This window comes from Typopeltis vanoorti, chromosome 6 (assembly GCF_054136105.1).
Source record: "Typopeltis vanoorti isolate ZY-2024b chromosome 6, IOZ_Tvanoo_1.0, whole genome shotgun sequence".
NCBI classification, from domain to species: domain Eukaryota; kingdom Metazoa; phylum Arthropoda; class Arachnida; order Uropygi; family Thelyphonidae; genus Typopeltis; species Typopeltis vanoorti.
Window position 1 is genome coordinate 84,959,816 of NC_143554.1, and position 16,106 is coordinate 84,975,921.

General features: G+C 35.9%; 1 protein-coding gene across 1 annotated transcript in view; it reads right to left on the reverse strand.

Moving 5' to 3' along the window:
* Window positions 1–16,106, reverse strand: part of LOC150105650 (protein TANC2-like) — a 67,859-nt gene that overhangs the window by 16,590 nt on the left and 35,163 nt on the right. The window contains exons 14-21 of the mRNA XM_090394290.1: window positions 15,120–15,306; window positions 10,923–11,179; window positions 10,456–10,702; window positions 9,797–10,033; window positions 8,871–9,050; window positions 8,430–8,757; window positions 2,623–2,798; window positions 197–329 (exon numbers count right to left, since the gene is read on the reverse strand). Coding sequence (XP_090250416.1) covers window positions 197–329; window positions 2,623–2,798; window positions 8,430–8,757; window positions 8,871–9,050; window positions 9,797–10,033; window positions 10,456–10,702; window positions 10,923–11,179; window positions 15,120–15,306 — 1,745 coding nt within the window. The remainder of the gene's footprint in view (window positions 1–196; window positions 330–2,622; window positions 2,799–8,429; window positions 8,758–8,870; window positions 9,051–9,796; window positions 10,034–10,455; window positions 10,703–10,922; window positions 11,180–15,119; window positions 15,307–16,106) is intronic.

A 16,106-nucleotide genomic window follows, 5' to 3' on the forward strand; every position in this document is an offset into this window, starting at 1 on the left:
TCTGGATTATTTATATGGATTTAATTTCTTTAAAAAGTGTGATGCATGATTTATTTAATCAAAATAAAAAATGCGATTTTTTTAAAAAAAATTTAAATAATTATAATTGACTTTGCAGCTAAGTTTTTCGTCAATGTTTTATTTGGACAATGATTGTTCTTGCCTTGTTTAAAGGAAACATTGGAATGACACCCACCGAGTTTTGCTCCTCTCCTTAAGAACCTTGTGACTATGACGACGTTTCCACACTCTATAGCTTGATCTAGAGGCCGCAGACATTTGTGGTCCTCATGTTCTGTGCTAGCCCCATTGTCAAGAAGTAGCTGAACCTACAAAAGTTATATTAAGTTTATTATTAATATTTTTATGTAGTAGCTAGATGAAGTGGTTTTCAATTTAATTTCTCTTAGAAAAAAAAATTATCATCTTCCGACTTTTCCACTGAATACATATTCATTTTCACAATCAAAGGAATGAGTGATTGATGACAATCATTCATCCCTTTAAAATAAAATAAAAAAATAACAGAATTGGGGTTTTCTATAAATCACGCGATGCTTTTTTGAAAGAGGTACATTTTGGGGACTGTAGAGTGATATACAAGTATATGGCACTCTGAGAAGACAAAGGAGAGAAGGGTGTTTAAAATATCCGAAATACAGCATTGCATAATTTATGAATGATAAACCCAGAGTTGGTTTTGCACATATCTGTAGAAAATCATAATTAGAAAATCACACTAAGGAACTCTCATTAGGTCGTATCCAATTATGATTTTCTGTAGATATCTGTAGAAACTCAAAGTCAGACTTGCAGAGGATGATTTATCACTTGCATGCAGACCTGAAAAGAGATATGTTTTGTTGCTGAAAAGCTATGCTGAGCAGGGAAATCGGTCTAATACTGGTGTAGCTTAAAATGATAAAGATTGGGTGGCTTACGATTGGATAGTAATAGTAAATTTCATCGTAGATAGCATTCTTTAGGTTATTGTGTTATTTTGATTGGAGTTGAGAGGTGAAGCATTACAGGTTATGGGTTGCGTCAAGGCGTGAGGGGAATAGAGTGACTCTGTACGTTGTTCTGAACATTATGTAGCTTACAGCCAACTAGCTCAAAACATAGAGCCTCTAAAAAAACCGAAACCGTTTGTATTTTGCGAGTAGAAAGGAAAGTGGGCATTTTCTGAAAAGAATAAATAATAACTTACTTGATAAATTTTATTACAAAATTTTAGGCCAAGCAGCAGAGGCATTCTTCGTAATGAATAAATTGAAATACAGGCGCACACGCACTCACACACACACACGCGCGCGCACACACACACACATGCGATTAAACAAGGCGACTGTGGTGAAGGCAAAGGCCTGAGTTAAGATAGCAACACGGTACTTGCATTAAGTCCTAAAGATATTAAAAATATAAATAAATAAATAATAACTTCAATAGGTTGAACAAGCATTATCTTCCAATTAGAGTGATTAGATTATATGAGATTGGTGTGATGATGTAGAAATCTTCACGACCGCTCCATAAGGAGATTGCTTTTATGTAGAACTTTTTTCCCTAAGAATATTGTGAAATATTCTTGGGGAAAAAGCGATAGTATGTTTGTTTTTTTTCAGAAGCGATAGCATGTTTTCCAAGATCAGATTGTTCCGCTCATGATATTTAATGAAAGTTTGATGTTTCTCGAAGAACAGCTGCAGATCTGGTGAATTTCCCAAACTTGTTTTTCAAATCCATTGTGCCTGTGGTTTGTCTTACCTTTGCTAATCCGATAAATCTGCAGCTTTTCGTCGCGAGACACACCAAAACTGCATTTATGGGAAAGAGTTTAGAAAGAGAGTTATGAAATTTTGCGTCATATCCCATCTCAATAGATATAATGGGCTACGGGTATCCCAGATGTGGGAGATAATGCTCGTTCAGTATTACCCTTTCCAATTTATTTAAATTTGTTAACATCGTGAGTACTTTAGTACAATATGACTGCGCTGGCCTGTATTAACCCACGATTTCAACTTCGTATTCTAATCGTTTAGGTTTTTCTGTCATGTTTGTTTGTGTTTGTATTACAATTTATTCGTACTGAAGATGCTCTTGATATTTGGATGAAAATCTTATAATAAACAACCTAATCAAGTAAGTCATCCATCTATTACTCATTAAAAAAATCGTACCTTTATTTCTTATACACGCCTTTTAAGCTCGAGCAAAACACTGCACACATCGAAGTCATTCTTCGGTTAAGAAATGTCATTCTCACAGATTGTTACCAAAAATTTAGCCCTAGTAAAACTGCTTTTAGCAATAATGATTAAGATCTCTTTAAATTAAGAAATTTAACAAATAATATAATAATTTGGAAGAAAAAACTGTTGAGAGAAAATCACTAATGAAGTTATTATATTATATAATCGCGATATCTTGTGTATCCCATAACGTGATAATTTTAAGTTACTTTTTTTTTTCTTTTAAAGTTACTTGACTTTCCTGAAGTGACATTTATGTATCTTTGGAAGAAATATTTCTCTGGTAACAAAACAATTGAATGTATAATCGAAATCCCTTGTTCAGTGACTGGGTTTATGTGGGAAAGGCAACATTTGCTAAGCTTACCAGTTGTATGTCTCCCTGGCTCACCGCCACGTGTAGCGCTGTCTTCCCTTGTCGGTCTGTCATGTTAATATCAGCACCGTGGTCAATAATACACTGAACTATCTGCAGTTGACCTTTGACACAAGCCCATCGAAGGGAAGTCCTACCTTCCTTGTCCTTTGCAGAGAGAGAGCTACCTGAAAATAGAGAACAGGACATTAAAAACCATAATTAACCCCCCCCTATAATTTTATTGTAAACCGTATGTGAGTTATAGGTTATCTAGACCACTAAAAAAATGATTTTTAGTGGTCTAGATCAGTTAAGGTCATTTAATCTAATTTAAACATTTAGCAAGTACTTAGATCAAAATTAATGCACATTTAATTAGTATATTAATATCCTCATGTAAAATAAGGCAAAACAAAAAACTGGTTTAACTATCTAAATCAAGAACTCGTGTAGGGTTTGTGATTTGGATAGTTCTAAAACGTTTTTTGGAGGAAGGGGGAGTCACCCTATGACTTTCTCTAGACCTCGTAGTTTAAAACTACATTCTCCTGGTGGTGGGAAAGTTAAATGCGTCTTCTGAAATTCTTCCTAATTTGTACAAAGCGCAGAAAAGTGTATTTCCCACGAATCTAAATTGTAACTGCAAAAAAATCGCCTGTGAAGGTGCGATCACTTATTTGAAAGTTTACGTTCCGGTGAAAATTGGGGAAAAATAGTTTCCTTTGGAATTTCCAATAATATTATTGTATATATATATATATATATATATATATATGCAAGTAGGGATGCAAACAGAATTTGTATCCCTTGTAGTTGAGTTTATAGACGAAAATAGTGTTGTTTTTCATACTGACGATCCTTGTCCAATTTTTTATTTCCAATGACACTCTGCCTGTTGGACATGTCTTACTGCCACAATGCTTTAGTTGACTTTACCTGCCTCCGCTAATTCGTTCATGATCAGCTGCTGAGGATTTTAAAGTTAAATTGTTATCAACAACTGATTCAGAGGAGTCGATTAAACATTATGGTAAAATTTATACAAAAACATAGTTATATGATGAAGTTTTATGTGAATGCGAGGAGCGGGTACAAAGTAATGCCTCTTTTCTTTTTCTTTTTTTCATTCGAGGGCGTCAGAAATCTTTTACAGTAGTTCTCCAGTAGTCTCTAGTTCTGCTACCGTGAATGACGCTCCGATTGATCACGAGTGCAGCTCACAAATACTTCAAAATAACGGCTGTTATAGATGCACGTACAAAGCAGAAAATGGCGATTGCATTCCTTGCTGCGGAAGATGTGAATCGATAGAAATTCATACCGTCTGAAAAATGTATACAGAGACGATGCTGTTGACAGTTACAAGCTGGGTCAGACACTCTAAGGATGGTGAAACCAAGATCAGAGAGACAAGCCTCGAAGTGACCCGCCAGCGATAGCAGAGATAACAGACAAAAGAGTTGAATTGATGCACTGATCGAGGAGAATCGTGGCATCACAACTCGCGAATTGTGCAACAGTCGGTATCAGAAACCCAGTATTGACGACTATCATTAACGACATCAGCTACAACAGGGTTTGCACACAGTGGGTCCAGAAAAGGCTAGCGACGAACACAAAGAAGCCCGGAAATTCATCTGTACAGAATCTTTCCGGGGCTACAAGAATGAGGGGAAAAAGCTTTCGTATCCTTCATAGTCGCAAGTGATGATAACCATTGCGATGGGTTAACCATTACGACCCTGAAACGAAGAAACAGTTGATGGAATGGCGTCATCTCAATTCACCACACAAGAATAAATTCAAGACAGCCTTAGTGGACAAATTCATGGCATCCATGTTCGGGAGCAAAGACGGGGTCTTGATTGTGGACTTCTTTTGGAGAGAGTTTCCATAATCAATTCTAAACAGTACGTTAAGATGATGCATAAATTGAAAAAAAAAAAAGCATTTGTAGGGTTAAGCCCACCAGAAAAATGAATTATGTCCTTCTTCATGACACAATGTCCGACCTGGTATCGGTTTGTGCGAAGGGATGCCGAAAACCCTACTACATTATGATGCAACTGTTTCTAGTAATTTCAAGCATACAGGAAGTTAGAATTGTTGTCTTGTATCGGGCAACGGAAATCCATCTAAAACATTCTCAAGTATACACTGTGACATGCATGTATACTTGAGATGCATGTCACAGTTTCAAGTACTAATAAAGGTATTAATACTTGAGACCTTACATGAAATTTTCTGATCTGTTAAATAAGTAGATGCTGGATTTATATCGTGTGAGTCATCCTTACAACGATACTTAAGAGACACCGAAACAAGCCCTGGCAAACGTGGCGAAATTCTTCTTTCACTCGGTTTCAAAATATGGATGTTTATTCTGTTTAACGAAATAACACACACACACACACACACACACACCGTAAATTTTCAGCAAATAAGCAGTCTAATATTTGTACTAACAAAATTTCTGTAAATAACAGCATTATGAAATTATATCGAACGTACTTTGCATTTGCGCAAAGTTCCCTCAGTATTGACTACAAAATTACCTGAATAGTGAAATTTTTGCCTGGTATTAGTTCTAATTTTAGTATTTTAAGTGCATTTTTCTTCTTTATTAACTCACGGTTTTTAATCTTTGGTCGACGAAGCAGGAAGTCTTAAATTGTAATATGAAATGCTTGGCTCTATGCAAATGATAGCACAATACGTTGAGCGACGTTAAAAACTGGTTTATTTATTTATCATTTATTTATTTTTTAGAATTGAATTTGGAATAATATCCAACTAAAAATAGAACGGGCACTTTTTGGTTACACGAGTTATGCAACTTTGCACATTGGCTATCATTCCTTTCCTTTCCTTGTGATGGTACAGTACTCCCCCCCCTTTTTTACGGGCATGTACGGCACCATCTCAGTCCCCCCAAATTTTATCCGGGCTCCGGAACAGCTGACGAATCAGGCCTGTGGCTAGGGTTAGTATTCCTGACTGTAACGTGTGTGTGTGCAGAAGGCCGGTTTGCCTGCTTGTGGGATGAAAAACCCCAGATAAACTGGCGGAAAAAATCCTGCTGTCCACGCCCAAGACCGGCTAACTTGGCTATGGCTGAGGAAGATCTTCAAGCTCCTCACGTCGTCGACGGGAATCGAACCTAGAACACTCCTTCACGAGGCATATGGTTGCGAAGCGCAAAACCACTAGGCTAACCGCGTGGACACATTGACTGTAATTTCATTTCTTTTTTTACTTGTATTTTATCCCCTATATAGTTAAAATTCAGTTATTAAGATTCAAGAGTTGTTATTTAGTATATGTATAATGTATACATACATATAATGTATACATATACTAATGTATACGCTAAAAGAATGTTCAGCTGAATTGATCATTCCTTTGACCAGGATGTTTAATATGAGTCTCAGAACAGGGAAGATTCCGCAGGAATGGAAGGAATGTATGGTAATTCCATTGCATAAGGGTGGTGCAAAGACCGATGTATCAAACTATCGACCAATTAGTATCTCAGGAGTGGTTGTAAAGATTTTAGAAAAATTAGTTAGGGTCTGCATTCATAAATGGGTTGACAGTGAATCTCTACTTTGCAATGAACATGGATTTACTAAGGGAAGGTCATGTTTTAGCAACTTGCTCACATTCTATGACAATGTTACCATTGAGCTAGACAAGGGGAATGGATACACCATGATACTTTTGGATTTTGCTAAGGCTTTTGACAGAATACAACATGACAGACTGCTGCATAAATTGGAGAAAATGGGTTTGGGTTATACAACATTAGCATGGATAAGAGGATGGCTGACTGACAGATATCAAAAAGTGGTATACAGGGGATCTGAGTCTGCAAGGTTTAAGGTAACAAGTGGTGTACCACAAGGATCAGTGCTTGGTCCACTGTTATTCAATTCTGTACATTAATGATATTGGGAAGGATCTGACAAGCGACATACAGTTATTTGCTGATGATGCAAAGATAGGCAGGGTAATCATGAATGCTACTGATATGCAGTCCTTGCAGAATGATTTGAATAAGCTAGAATTGTGGACATGGGAAAATGGGTGTCAATTCAATGTCAGTAAATGTAAAGTCATTCACTTCGGCATGATTACCTATCCAATGTCGTATTATATTGGTGGGATTAGGCTAGGGATCTTTGAGTGTTAATAGATAGGAAGTTGAAGTTCAGGGGCCATGTGGCAAAGATTGCAAATACAACTCAAAAGATAATTGCAATGCTCAAACGAATGTTCACATGTAAAGATAAGGATGTTATTTTGCCTCTTTACAAGGCCTTCATAAGATCTCACTTGGACTATTGCTCGCAAGCCTGGTCTCCTGGTTTCCAATGTGATTCTGATATATTAGAGAGAGTAAAAAGGCGAGTGTTAAAAATGATATCAGGATTGTGGAATACTGATTATGAAGACAGGTTGAGAATTTGTAGATTGCAGACACTAGCAAACAGGAGAAAGAGGGGTGATATGATTGAGACTTATAAACTGCTGAAAGGGTCATACAGGATTTCAATTGATGGTATTTTTCAATTTATGGAGGGCGGGGAAAGGACGAGAGGGCATCCTTGGAAGCTGAGAATGAAGGCTGCCAAGAAGGGTGTGAGGACTAGATTTTTCTCTCAGAGGGTGGTGCGTGATTGGAATGGATTGCCATTGAATGTTGTGAGTGCAATCAGTGTGAATGAATTCAAGAATAAGTATGTGGCCTCCCTCGATGAGTCTCTGACTCCCTGGAGGTCTCTCTCTTAATAATAATAATAATAATAATAATAATAATATACAAGGAGGCTGTTACATTCTGAAAAGTTTTGTGCAACGGAACGCCGTTTATCACATTAAAAATTAAAATTATAAACTCATTGACATTTTTAACACGTTCATTGCCAATCACGCGATATCGCGCGATGCGAGTTCGCACCAGACGGCCGATCACGCGTTATCGCGTGGACGTCGCTAACTAAATTTAAAAAATTTTAAAAAATTGGCCACCACACGAAATTCCAATTTTCAGCTTGGCAATGAAAGTGTTAAGTAGCTTCCGCCCGCGAAAGGGTTGTATAAACCTGCAGCACATTCGGATTTGATTTGTTTTTCATTTTTAAAATTAATTTTATTTCATTAATTTTTACATAATCCTGAAATCCTACTCTAGAGACCAAACATGGAACTTTTTCAAGCCACTCAGGCTTCCAATAAGCAGGGTGGTAGTCTCACATCGGGCGATAAAATTCATCTCCCATCTCAAGACCATCACAAAGATCCATGCCCACAACCGGATTCGAACCCGCAGCCTGTTGGTGGGAGAGTGGATACACTAACTTCTCCGCCAACCAGGCCTGCAGTTGTAAGAAGCACAATTTCTCACATTAATTGATGAGTATTTTGACATTAAATACAAAATAGAAAAACTACATGTTAAATTTGTTTTATTTCATTTTGAAGACAGTTAAGTTGCCTCACTAACATAACACGACTCTTCAAAGCCCACATAATTTCCACTGAGTACTTCAATAAAAAAACGTTTTCTCCTAACTCTAGTCAAAACATTATTTAATTATGTTATTAGTGAAAGAGAGTTTACTGAATGCAGTCATTCATATTATTTTTTTAAACTAACAATTTCGGATATCATTGAGGTCGCGATGCATCACGTGCTTTTATAAATAACATAGCTGCTAATCTCATGTTTCAGAGTTAGGTATATATTCAGAGCTGAAATCTCTTTTAAGTTATGATTTGCACCTAATTAGCATCAATAAAACCACGTCGAATACCTTTTCCTATCAGCAACTCCGAGATGCCCAAGTGTCCTTCCCGTGCGGATAACATCAGAGGTGTTCGACCCTCGGAATCTGTTTGCTCAAGTTCTGCATTATGATTGAATAGCACTTGAACTACTTCCCAGTGATTGGCAACGACTGCACAAGCCAGTGGGAATTCTCCTTTCGCATTGCAAGCCGATACTGAAGCACCACACTGAAGAAGTAATTTACAAAGATCCGGATGGCCAGAATGAGAAGCAGCAGTTAGTGGTGTATATCCGCTGGAATTATCACACTGGTCAATATTCGCATTGTTGAGGCTTAACAAATGCTCACAGACCTGCAAATAAAGAAAATTGCGACTTGAGATGCTCTTCATATACGATATACAATTAGCAGACATCTGATTATTCAATAAAGTTTTAATAGTTGGCCCCTGACTTGTATACTTACCGACGCATGGCCACCTAATGCTGCAGTGACCAAAGCCTCTTGCATAGCCTCTTCCTTGCTCTTCTGCTCTTGACTACCAACAGGCCATTCACACTGCATAAGATAATTGACTACTTCATAATGACCTTTGGAGGCAGCCCATACAAGCGCACAGCGTCCGCTCTTATCCTTCAGATTGATCTGGGGGAGAAGGGAAAAAAATGAACTCCGAAAGCGAAATAGTTAAATAGGCGGTGGTCAGCAGAATATCGCATAATATTCAGACAATAATTACACTATAACCTCTTTAACGTGGTTATCCAGTTCATCATATAATATAATTTATATGATGAACTGGATGACTGATTTTTACAAAGATCTCTCATACTCGACGTTATCAGTTGATTCTCCAGGAAGTTCTGGAGATCAAAAACTGAAAAAAAGACAATTATATTGGCCTCATAGCCTTAGTTACTTCATCCTTAATTTCAATCAACCCCCAATAAGTTATTCATTAAATATCGCTTGTTGCTCACATATCCAAAAAAAATTTCTATTAATAAACAAAATGCACATTGCATTTTTTTCACGCGTTACATGATTTAATAAACAATAAAAAATAATAAAAATAATAAAAAGATGTATTTTAAAAATAATGCGATATTAATAAGTTTCCAAACTTGGAGAGAAAAGATCGTGCATTCCGTAATAGTGTAACAATTGTTCAGTAGATGGCAGCACTGCAATACGAAATAATTGTATTACGTTAGCATTCGTTAAAAATTATATTTATTACAATACGTAAACTCAGGATCCATTCAAACTTCTTGTCATAGCATATTCAGCTAAAACTTTATCTTATTTTCGGTATTGATAGCGTACAATGTTACTAGTAATATACACGTAGGCTGAAAATTACCCTACACGTTAGCAAAACGAATACTCACACTTGCACCACCAGTTGATAAAATCTTCGCAATTTCCAGATGACCTTGTTCGCATGCTAATGTTAGGGCAGTTTTTCCTGAGTCCGTGATGGCATCGCAGTCAGCTCCAAAGTCAAGTAGCAATGACACCATTGCCGTGAACCCACAGTGGGCTGCGACAGACAACAGGGGTGCATTATCCAATTGGTCAGTTCTAGAGTTGGCATCTGCACCAGCCAATAGAAGTAATCGGTTAACCTTGAGAGAAATAAGACAAAAATATAATAAATTTTATGAATAGCTACTGAAATTATTCTTTTCACGCACAAGCGTAATATGCTAAAACTGGATAAAAAATATCTCAATGTTTTCATTTCGTTTATTGAAATAACTTACGTTCGCAACCTGTTCTGCATTACAAGTGAATAACACCGGAAAGATACGTTTGCTATTTTAGTTTCACAAAAAAAAAAAAAAACTTATTTTCACGTCTACTAAAGAGAAATTTCAAGTCTTAAAAACTTCTAGCCAGTTATGAATTATTTGCAATGCAGTTTGTATCGACTGAGTCTCTCAAGATGCTTCAGCACGTATAAAATCTTATACAATCAGTTTATAAATAACTGATTGTATAAGATTACTGCTGCGAGCTTAACAAATATTAAAAGTTTTCTACTAACCTTGACATTAGGCACGTATACGTTTCTGTGGTAACCTAATGCAGAGCTTGTATCTTCGGTGGCATGGTGTAGCCAAAGTGCATACAGATCAGAAGGGGGCATCGCTGTGGTATAGGAAGTGTTTGCATAGTCTTTATCCTGGTGGAGATTGGCCTTTAGAATGTGATGTCCTAGCTCTAGACACCGTTTTGGTGACAGAGGTCGTTCTAGACGTGTCAGGCGAAGAGCAATCAGAGCGTGACCAAATCTGAAAGAGTGGGAGAATACATTTTGAGAGAGTTTCATATGAGAAATGTAAACGATGATCGATGTAATTGAAACACATATGCCAATGAACTCTGAATCCCTGATCATTTTAATAATTAAATTTATATTGTTGATATTAATTTATTTTAAAGCAATTGATTTTCATCGTCACTATGAAATCCATTACGTTCCTATTTTAGCGCCCAGCATTGGTACCTTACCTCACGTCACAAGCAAATTTGTGCTTTGCTTGTCCGTCTTGCTTTGTCAGCCATTCTCGCAATGAAGGATGAGTAAGCATAAGCGTTCCATCTCTTCTCAAAACTAGAAACTGAGCCCTGATCAATAAGTCCACACGCTCCAGGAAATCTTCCCACACTAGCAGATGAGCTCTACAACCTGCATTGATGCTGTGATAAATCTCTAACGGAGTAGGAGGGCTGAGTGAAGCCAAGCATACTTGCAGTATGGAGGTCACCTAAAAATAAAGTGGCATAAATTAGTACAAAATAGGAGGGGGGGGGGTTAATGCGTTGGACTAGAACTTGAAACCCATTTCTGCAACCATTCATAAATAAAGCGCACTATTTCTTGTTATATATTTCTTTTATCACTAGCCTGATGGGTAGGATACTTCGGGAAAAATGCCACTGTGTTGGAACGCCAAGATAATATCTAGGAGCATGAAATTTCGACATGCATGCATTCTTCTGATTTTTTGCCCCTTGGAGACACACTTTTCATTTATATTGAGACCATCTACGAACACATGCAGTGTATCAATATGACGTTATTATGCGATATCACTTTGATAAATTTCCTTTGACTTCATTATGATAATAAAAAACATGATTATAAAAAATTATTCAGGCAAGACCGTTTTTTGTTAATGACAAGAATTGAAAATAAGGTAGATAAACATCCAAAGTTTCACTGAATACAACACCCTTCAAGACCTAATTGAGTAGTTATTGGTATCATCAGACACTTGAATACCTATTGTGCCATGTCTATCTTAGACTATGCTGCAAATAATGCGCATACATATGTTTAACTAAAAATCGAGTTGTTTGGTCAATACCACAAGAAATTATTATTCGAATACGTTGATTCATATTTCTTAATGTATCTGTATGTTCTGGGAAAATTAAGGACAGCCAGGCCAAACGGCATACAGTAATACAGAGGAACTCTTGGAGATGCATTTCTTCCTCCAACACGTAATGATTTCTAAAATTATACTTATATACTGTGTGTCTGTGTGTGAATTTCAACTTATATTTATCTTAAATTAAAAGTACAAATATACTAAAAATAGAATGATTTCCACATTTCTTCATTGTAATTCCAGACCTGACAATCTCCCCAATATGCATTTCATAATACAGTTAAATGTAAGACTGTCGTTACAGCAGTATTATATCTTTATCTTATCTTTTTTGTTTCATCCTAGGCAATCGCAAACTTTATCGAGTACTTTAAGGTGGCCACAAAGTTGATGAGAAAATAATTAGTTCGCTGGATCCCAGACTGCCAGCCCTTTGCCATTGCAAGATGGTATGATCTAAGAAAAACTGGTATATCATTTGAGATCTTCTTAAAAGATCGCTTTAATCCTTTTAATGATATCACGGATTCCTCAGATTATGCCTCCTATCACTGTTTCATTTTGCATGACAATTGCAGTAATTCTCCTCGATTCATTTGTTCATTTCTTCAAATGAGAGCATTCCTGTGATTTTTAATAAATTCTTTACATCATCTGCACATAAAACTTCAGAGAAATCAGCCTAACACTAATTTGCACTTAATTTTTGGATTTCGTTGACTGTTTATATTTTGTTTTCTAATTGCATGAAATAAAAGAGTTTTTTAATCCATTGATAAGTATCTTCATCCGAGCATATTCGGATAGATTGTGTATCTTTTTTTGACTTATTGCTGGAATGCAGTTAATCGTACTCTTATATTTTGCGTTGAAATTTCTTCGTCTTCCCGTTATTCGGTTAGATGATGGACTGTTTTAGATGATGCACAGTTTTAGATGAAGTTTGGATTACAATTGCCATAGTCGATTTTGGTTTAATTAAGCAAACACATCGTATATATGAGAACTTATAACAGAAGTTGTATTACTAGGGAAAATCAGTAAGTTATAAACAAAAGCAGAACAAATGAATTGGAAGTAGTGAATAATTTTCAGTACGCATCACTAGGTAGCGGCACAGTCTAGGTCAGTGATGGCGAACCTTTTTACCCAGGTGTGTCAAAGATCTTTTTTTTTTAAATACTGACATTGTTGATGTGCCACTTGCATACATGCATTATAAATTTAACTACATAATCATAGATGGTGACTTATCATATTAGGCTATTTATTTAATAGGACATTGATATAAAATATATGAATTCATATTATACAATTAATTTAATAAAGTGAAATTACAAACTTGCATTACATTTAATGACTTTTCTGTCGCTGAGTACTGGTAGAAAGTTGCTTTATAGAAGGGCTATAGTGTGTACATTTTAATGCTACACAGGCAGCGCTCAAATCATTGCTCAATCTATTTCTCCCCTTCGATTTGATACTATTTAAGGTAGAAAATAGAGTTTCACAAGAGTATGTAGAAGAGAAAATTGTTAGAAGAGCTTTAGCAAAGATTTTAAGAGCATGAAAGTTTTCGGGAAGACTATTCCACACGCTTAAAATTTCACAATCTTTACACGCGGTATCATGCAGACGTTCCCGCTCAAGTTCTAATTCATTTCTAAGAGCAATAAACTTTCTTTTCTAGATAGGATTACACTGGAAGTCGGCTAGTTGCATTTCTAGATCTTTTAAATCCAACCACTCCAAGCCATCTAATTTATGATCAATGAATTCCGTTTCATCAGGATACTTTATGAATTGGATTGCTTGTTACAATATTCGAAATTGCTCACATCTAGAAGAAAACTGCTCAGTTACTGACTTTAGAACTTCGATAGATTGGTTGATATGTTGTTCACGAATTTTGGTACTGGTTTCATTAAAAAAAAAATTTCACTCTTGGGAAATACTTAAAACTGTTACTTTCTAAATCACGTTGAAATATTTTGAGTTTATTCTCAAAGCTCTTGCTCATGCCAAACATAACATCGACAGATTTTCCGAAACCTTGCAATTGTATTATATTGATAATACAATTGATATTGATAATATATTTTTATAAGTATAATATTGATAATAATTTTTATAAGTTTTTATAATATCATACGACTATGCATAATTATAATGATTAAGAAAGAAAACGTAAACTTAAAACGCTCGTTGTTTATAGGCTAGTTACAAAATAAAATAGAAATATGCTAACTACAATATAAAATAGAAATAGGATAACTATAAAATATAATTTATTCAATGAACCGAAACCTACCTTCGCCTTAACTGAGAGCGATCTTACACTATTTATCCCAGTTTTTTCATCAGAATACCAATATCTTTCAACATCCAAGGTGTGTCACCTAAAACCCTCAAGTGTGTCAGTGTTGATACGCGTGTCATAGGTTCGCCATCACTGGTCTAGGAATGATGGCTGTACATGTAGTAGACGCTCATGGCATGTTTTGTAACTGTTTCCAGCTGATCAAAATGGCGACCGTCTTCAACTCTGAGAACAGTCCTTTTGCCTACAAGAATAACACAACAGTAGCTGTTGTGCGTTTCTTGTGGGCAAAAGGTCTTCCTGCAAAGGACATTCATAAAGAGATGTATCAACGCTTGTTTCAGTGCAATGGAAACATCCCATTTCACCGGCAAGAAGTTAAAGGTTACGCCATCAACGGGAAAGCTTATGCTTACAATCTTTTGGAATTCCTAGGAACTGCTGCGCGCCAATTTTCAGAAGAGTAGTGAAAATATGAATGCCACATCGTACTGTGAAATTTTATTAAAGTTTCGGGACGCAATCAGCCGAAAACATCCAGGCCTACAGCTACAGGAATTCCTGGGAGAATTCAACAACTTCAGCATCCACCTTACAGCCGCAAGCAACTTTCACCTTTTTGACCGCTGAAACAGCACATTGGTGGCAAAAACTTTTCTGGTGATCAGGAGATTGAAATGTGGTGCGAAGCTGGCTGAAACAGCAGATGATAAAATTCTATGTTGCTGGTTTTGAAGGACCAAAAAACGATTGGCCAAATGTACAAGTGTGGAAGGGGGTTTGTAGAGAAATGTGTTTCCGATGTTCGCATTTCACTTGTTTTATTTTTTTATAAAACCATTTGTAACTTACTGACTTTCTCTCTTATTTCTGTTTGTACCTCTTTTTGTTTTCAATCTATAAGAGTTCTGATGTTTTTACAATAACAAAACAGTCTTCTACGCACTAAAAATTGAGTAATATAAAAAGGAACATATAAGCAGCACTTACTCTGTCGTATGCCTTTTTAGTAGTGAATCGGAGGTTGAAGCTAAGTTGAAAGACTTCATTTATACTGACGGGGAGAACATTAAAATTGTTACTTTTTAACACCAAATGGCCCTTCTGTAGTAAGTTCAGTATCAGTTTCACATACAAAATGTTGCCTTTGCTTACTGATGCCAAATGTCTTGCAAAACTAAAGGAGAAAAAAAGTAATCACATACAATTGTCGGAGAGTTCATAATATCGGATTAAGACAATGCAATCACATTAGAATTCTGCTGGTATTTTAATAAACTGAAACATGCAAACCGATCCAATAATAGACAACAGATTTTGATAATAAGGATTTTCTGTAAAATGATAGACCAAATTGTCCAGTGCGATCAAAACTGAACTCTATATTTTAGATTTAATGTTCAAGTTTTGGACTTAAACGTTTTAACAAAACAAAATAGACAATGCAGCTATAGAGCAATCTGTTGTTATCATTTCATTTAGTAAAGAACGCGTAAAAATAATTCATAACAAAACTATACTTTTAAAACTGTTGATATATTCCTGACAGACAATTAGAATGTACAAATTACCAAACGGAATTTCGATAAAGGGTTATATTTTCTTTCAATCATTATACGAGTAAAATTCGAGATATATAAATTTAAAAATAGCTAAAGTATGGAAATGATTGAAGGTAGCCATAAAAAAGTGTATGTCATTTGTTATCACAACAATTGAAACTGGATTCGATTTGTAGTTTATATACTGCAGGTAGTTGACTTTATGTCACTTGTAACATATTTTTGCATCACTTCAAATCGTTCAGCCTAATTTTGTCACTAAAAACCGTCCGATTAAATCCAACATTGAGATCAGTCAAACTGAATTAACTGAAAATTTAATAGAGACGTCAAATGCAAAACTTCATTAATGTAGTCAGAATGGAATGCTTACTTTGAATTACATTTTTTGTACTTTTTGCCATCAACAATTGTC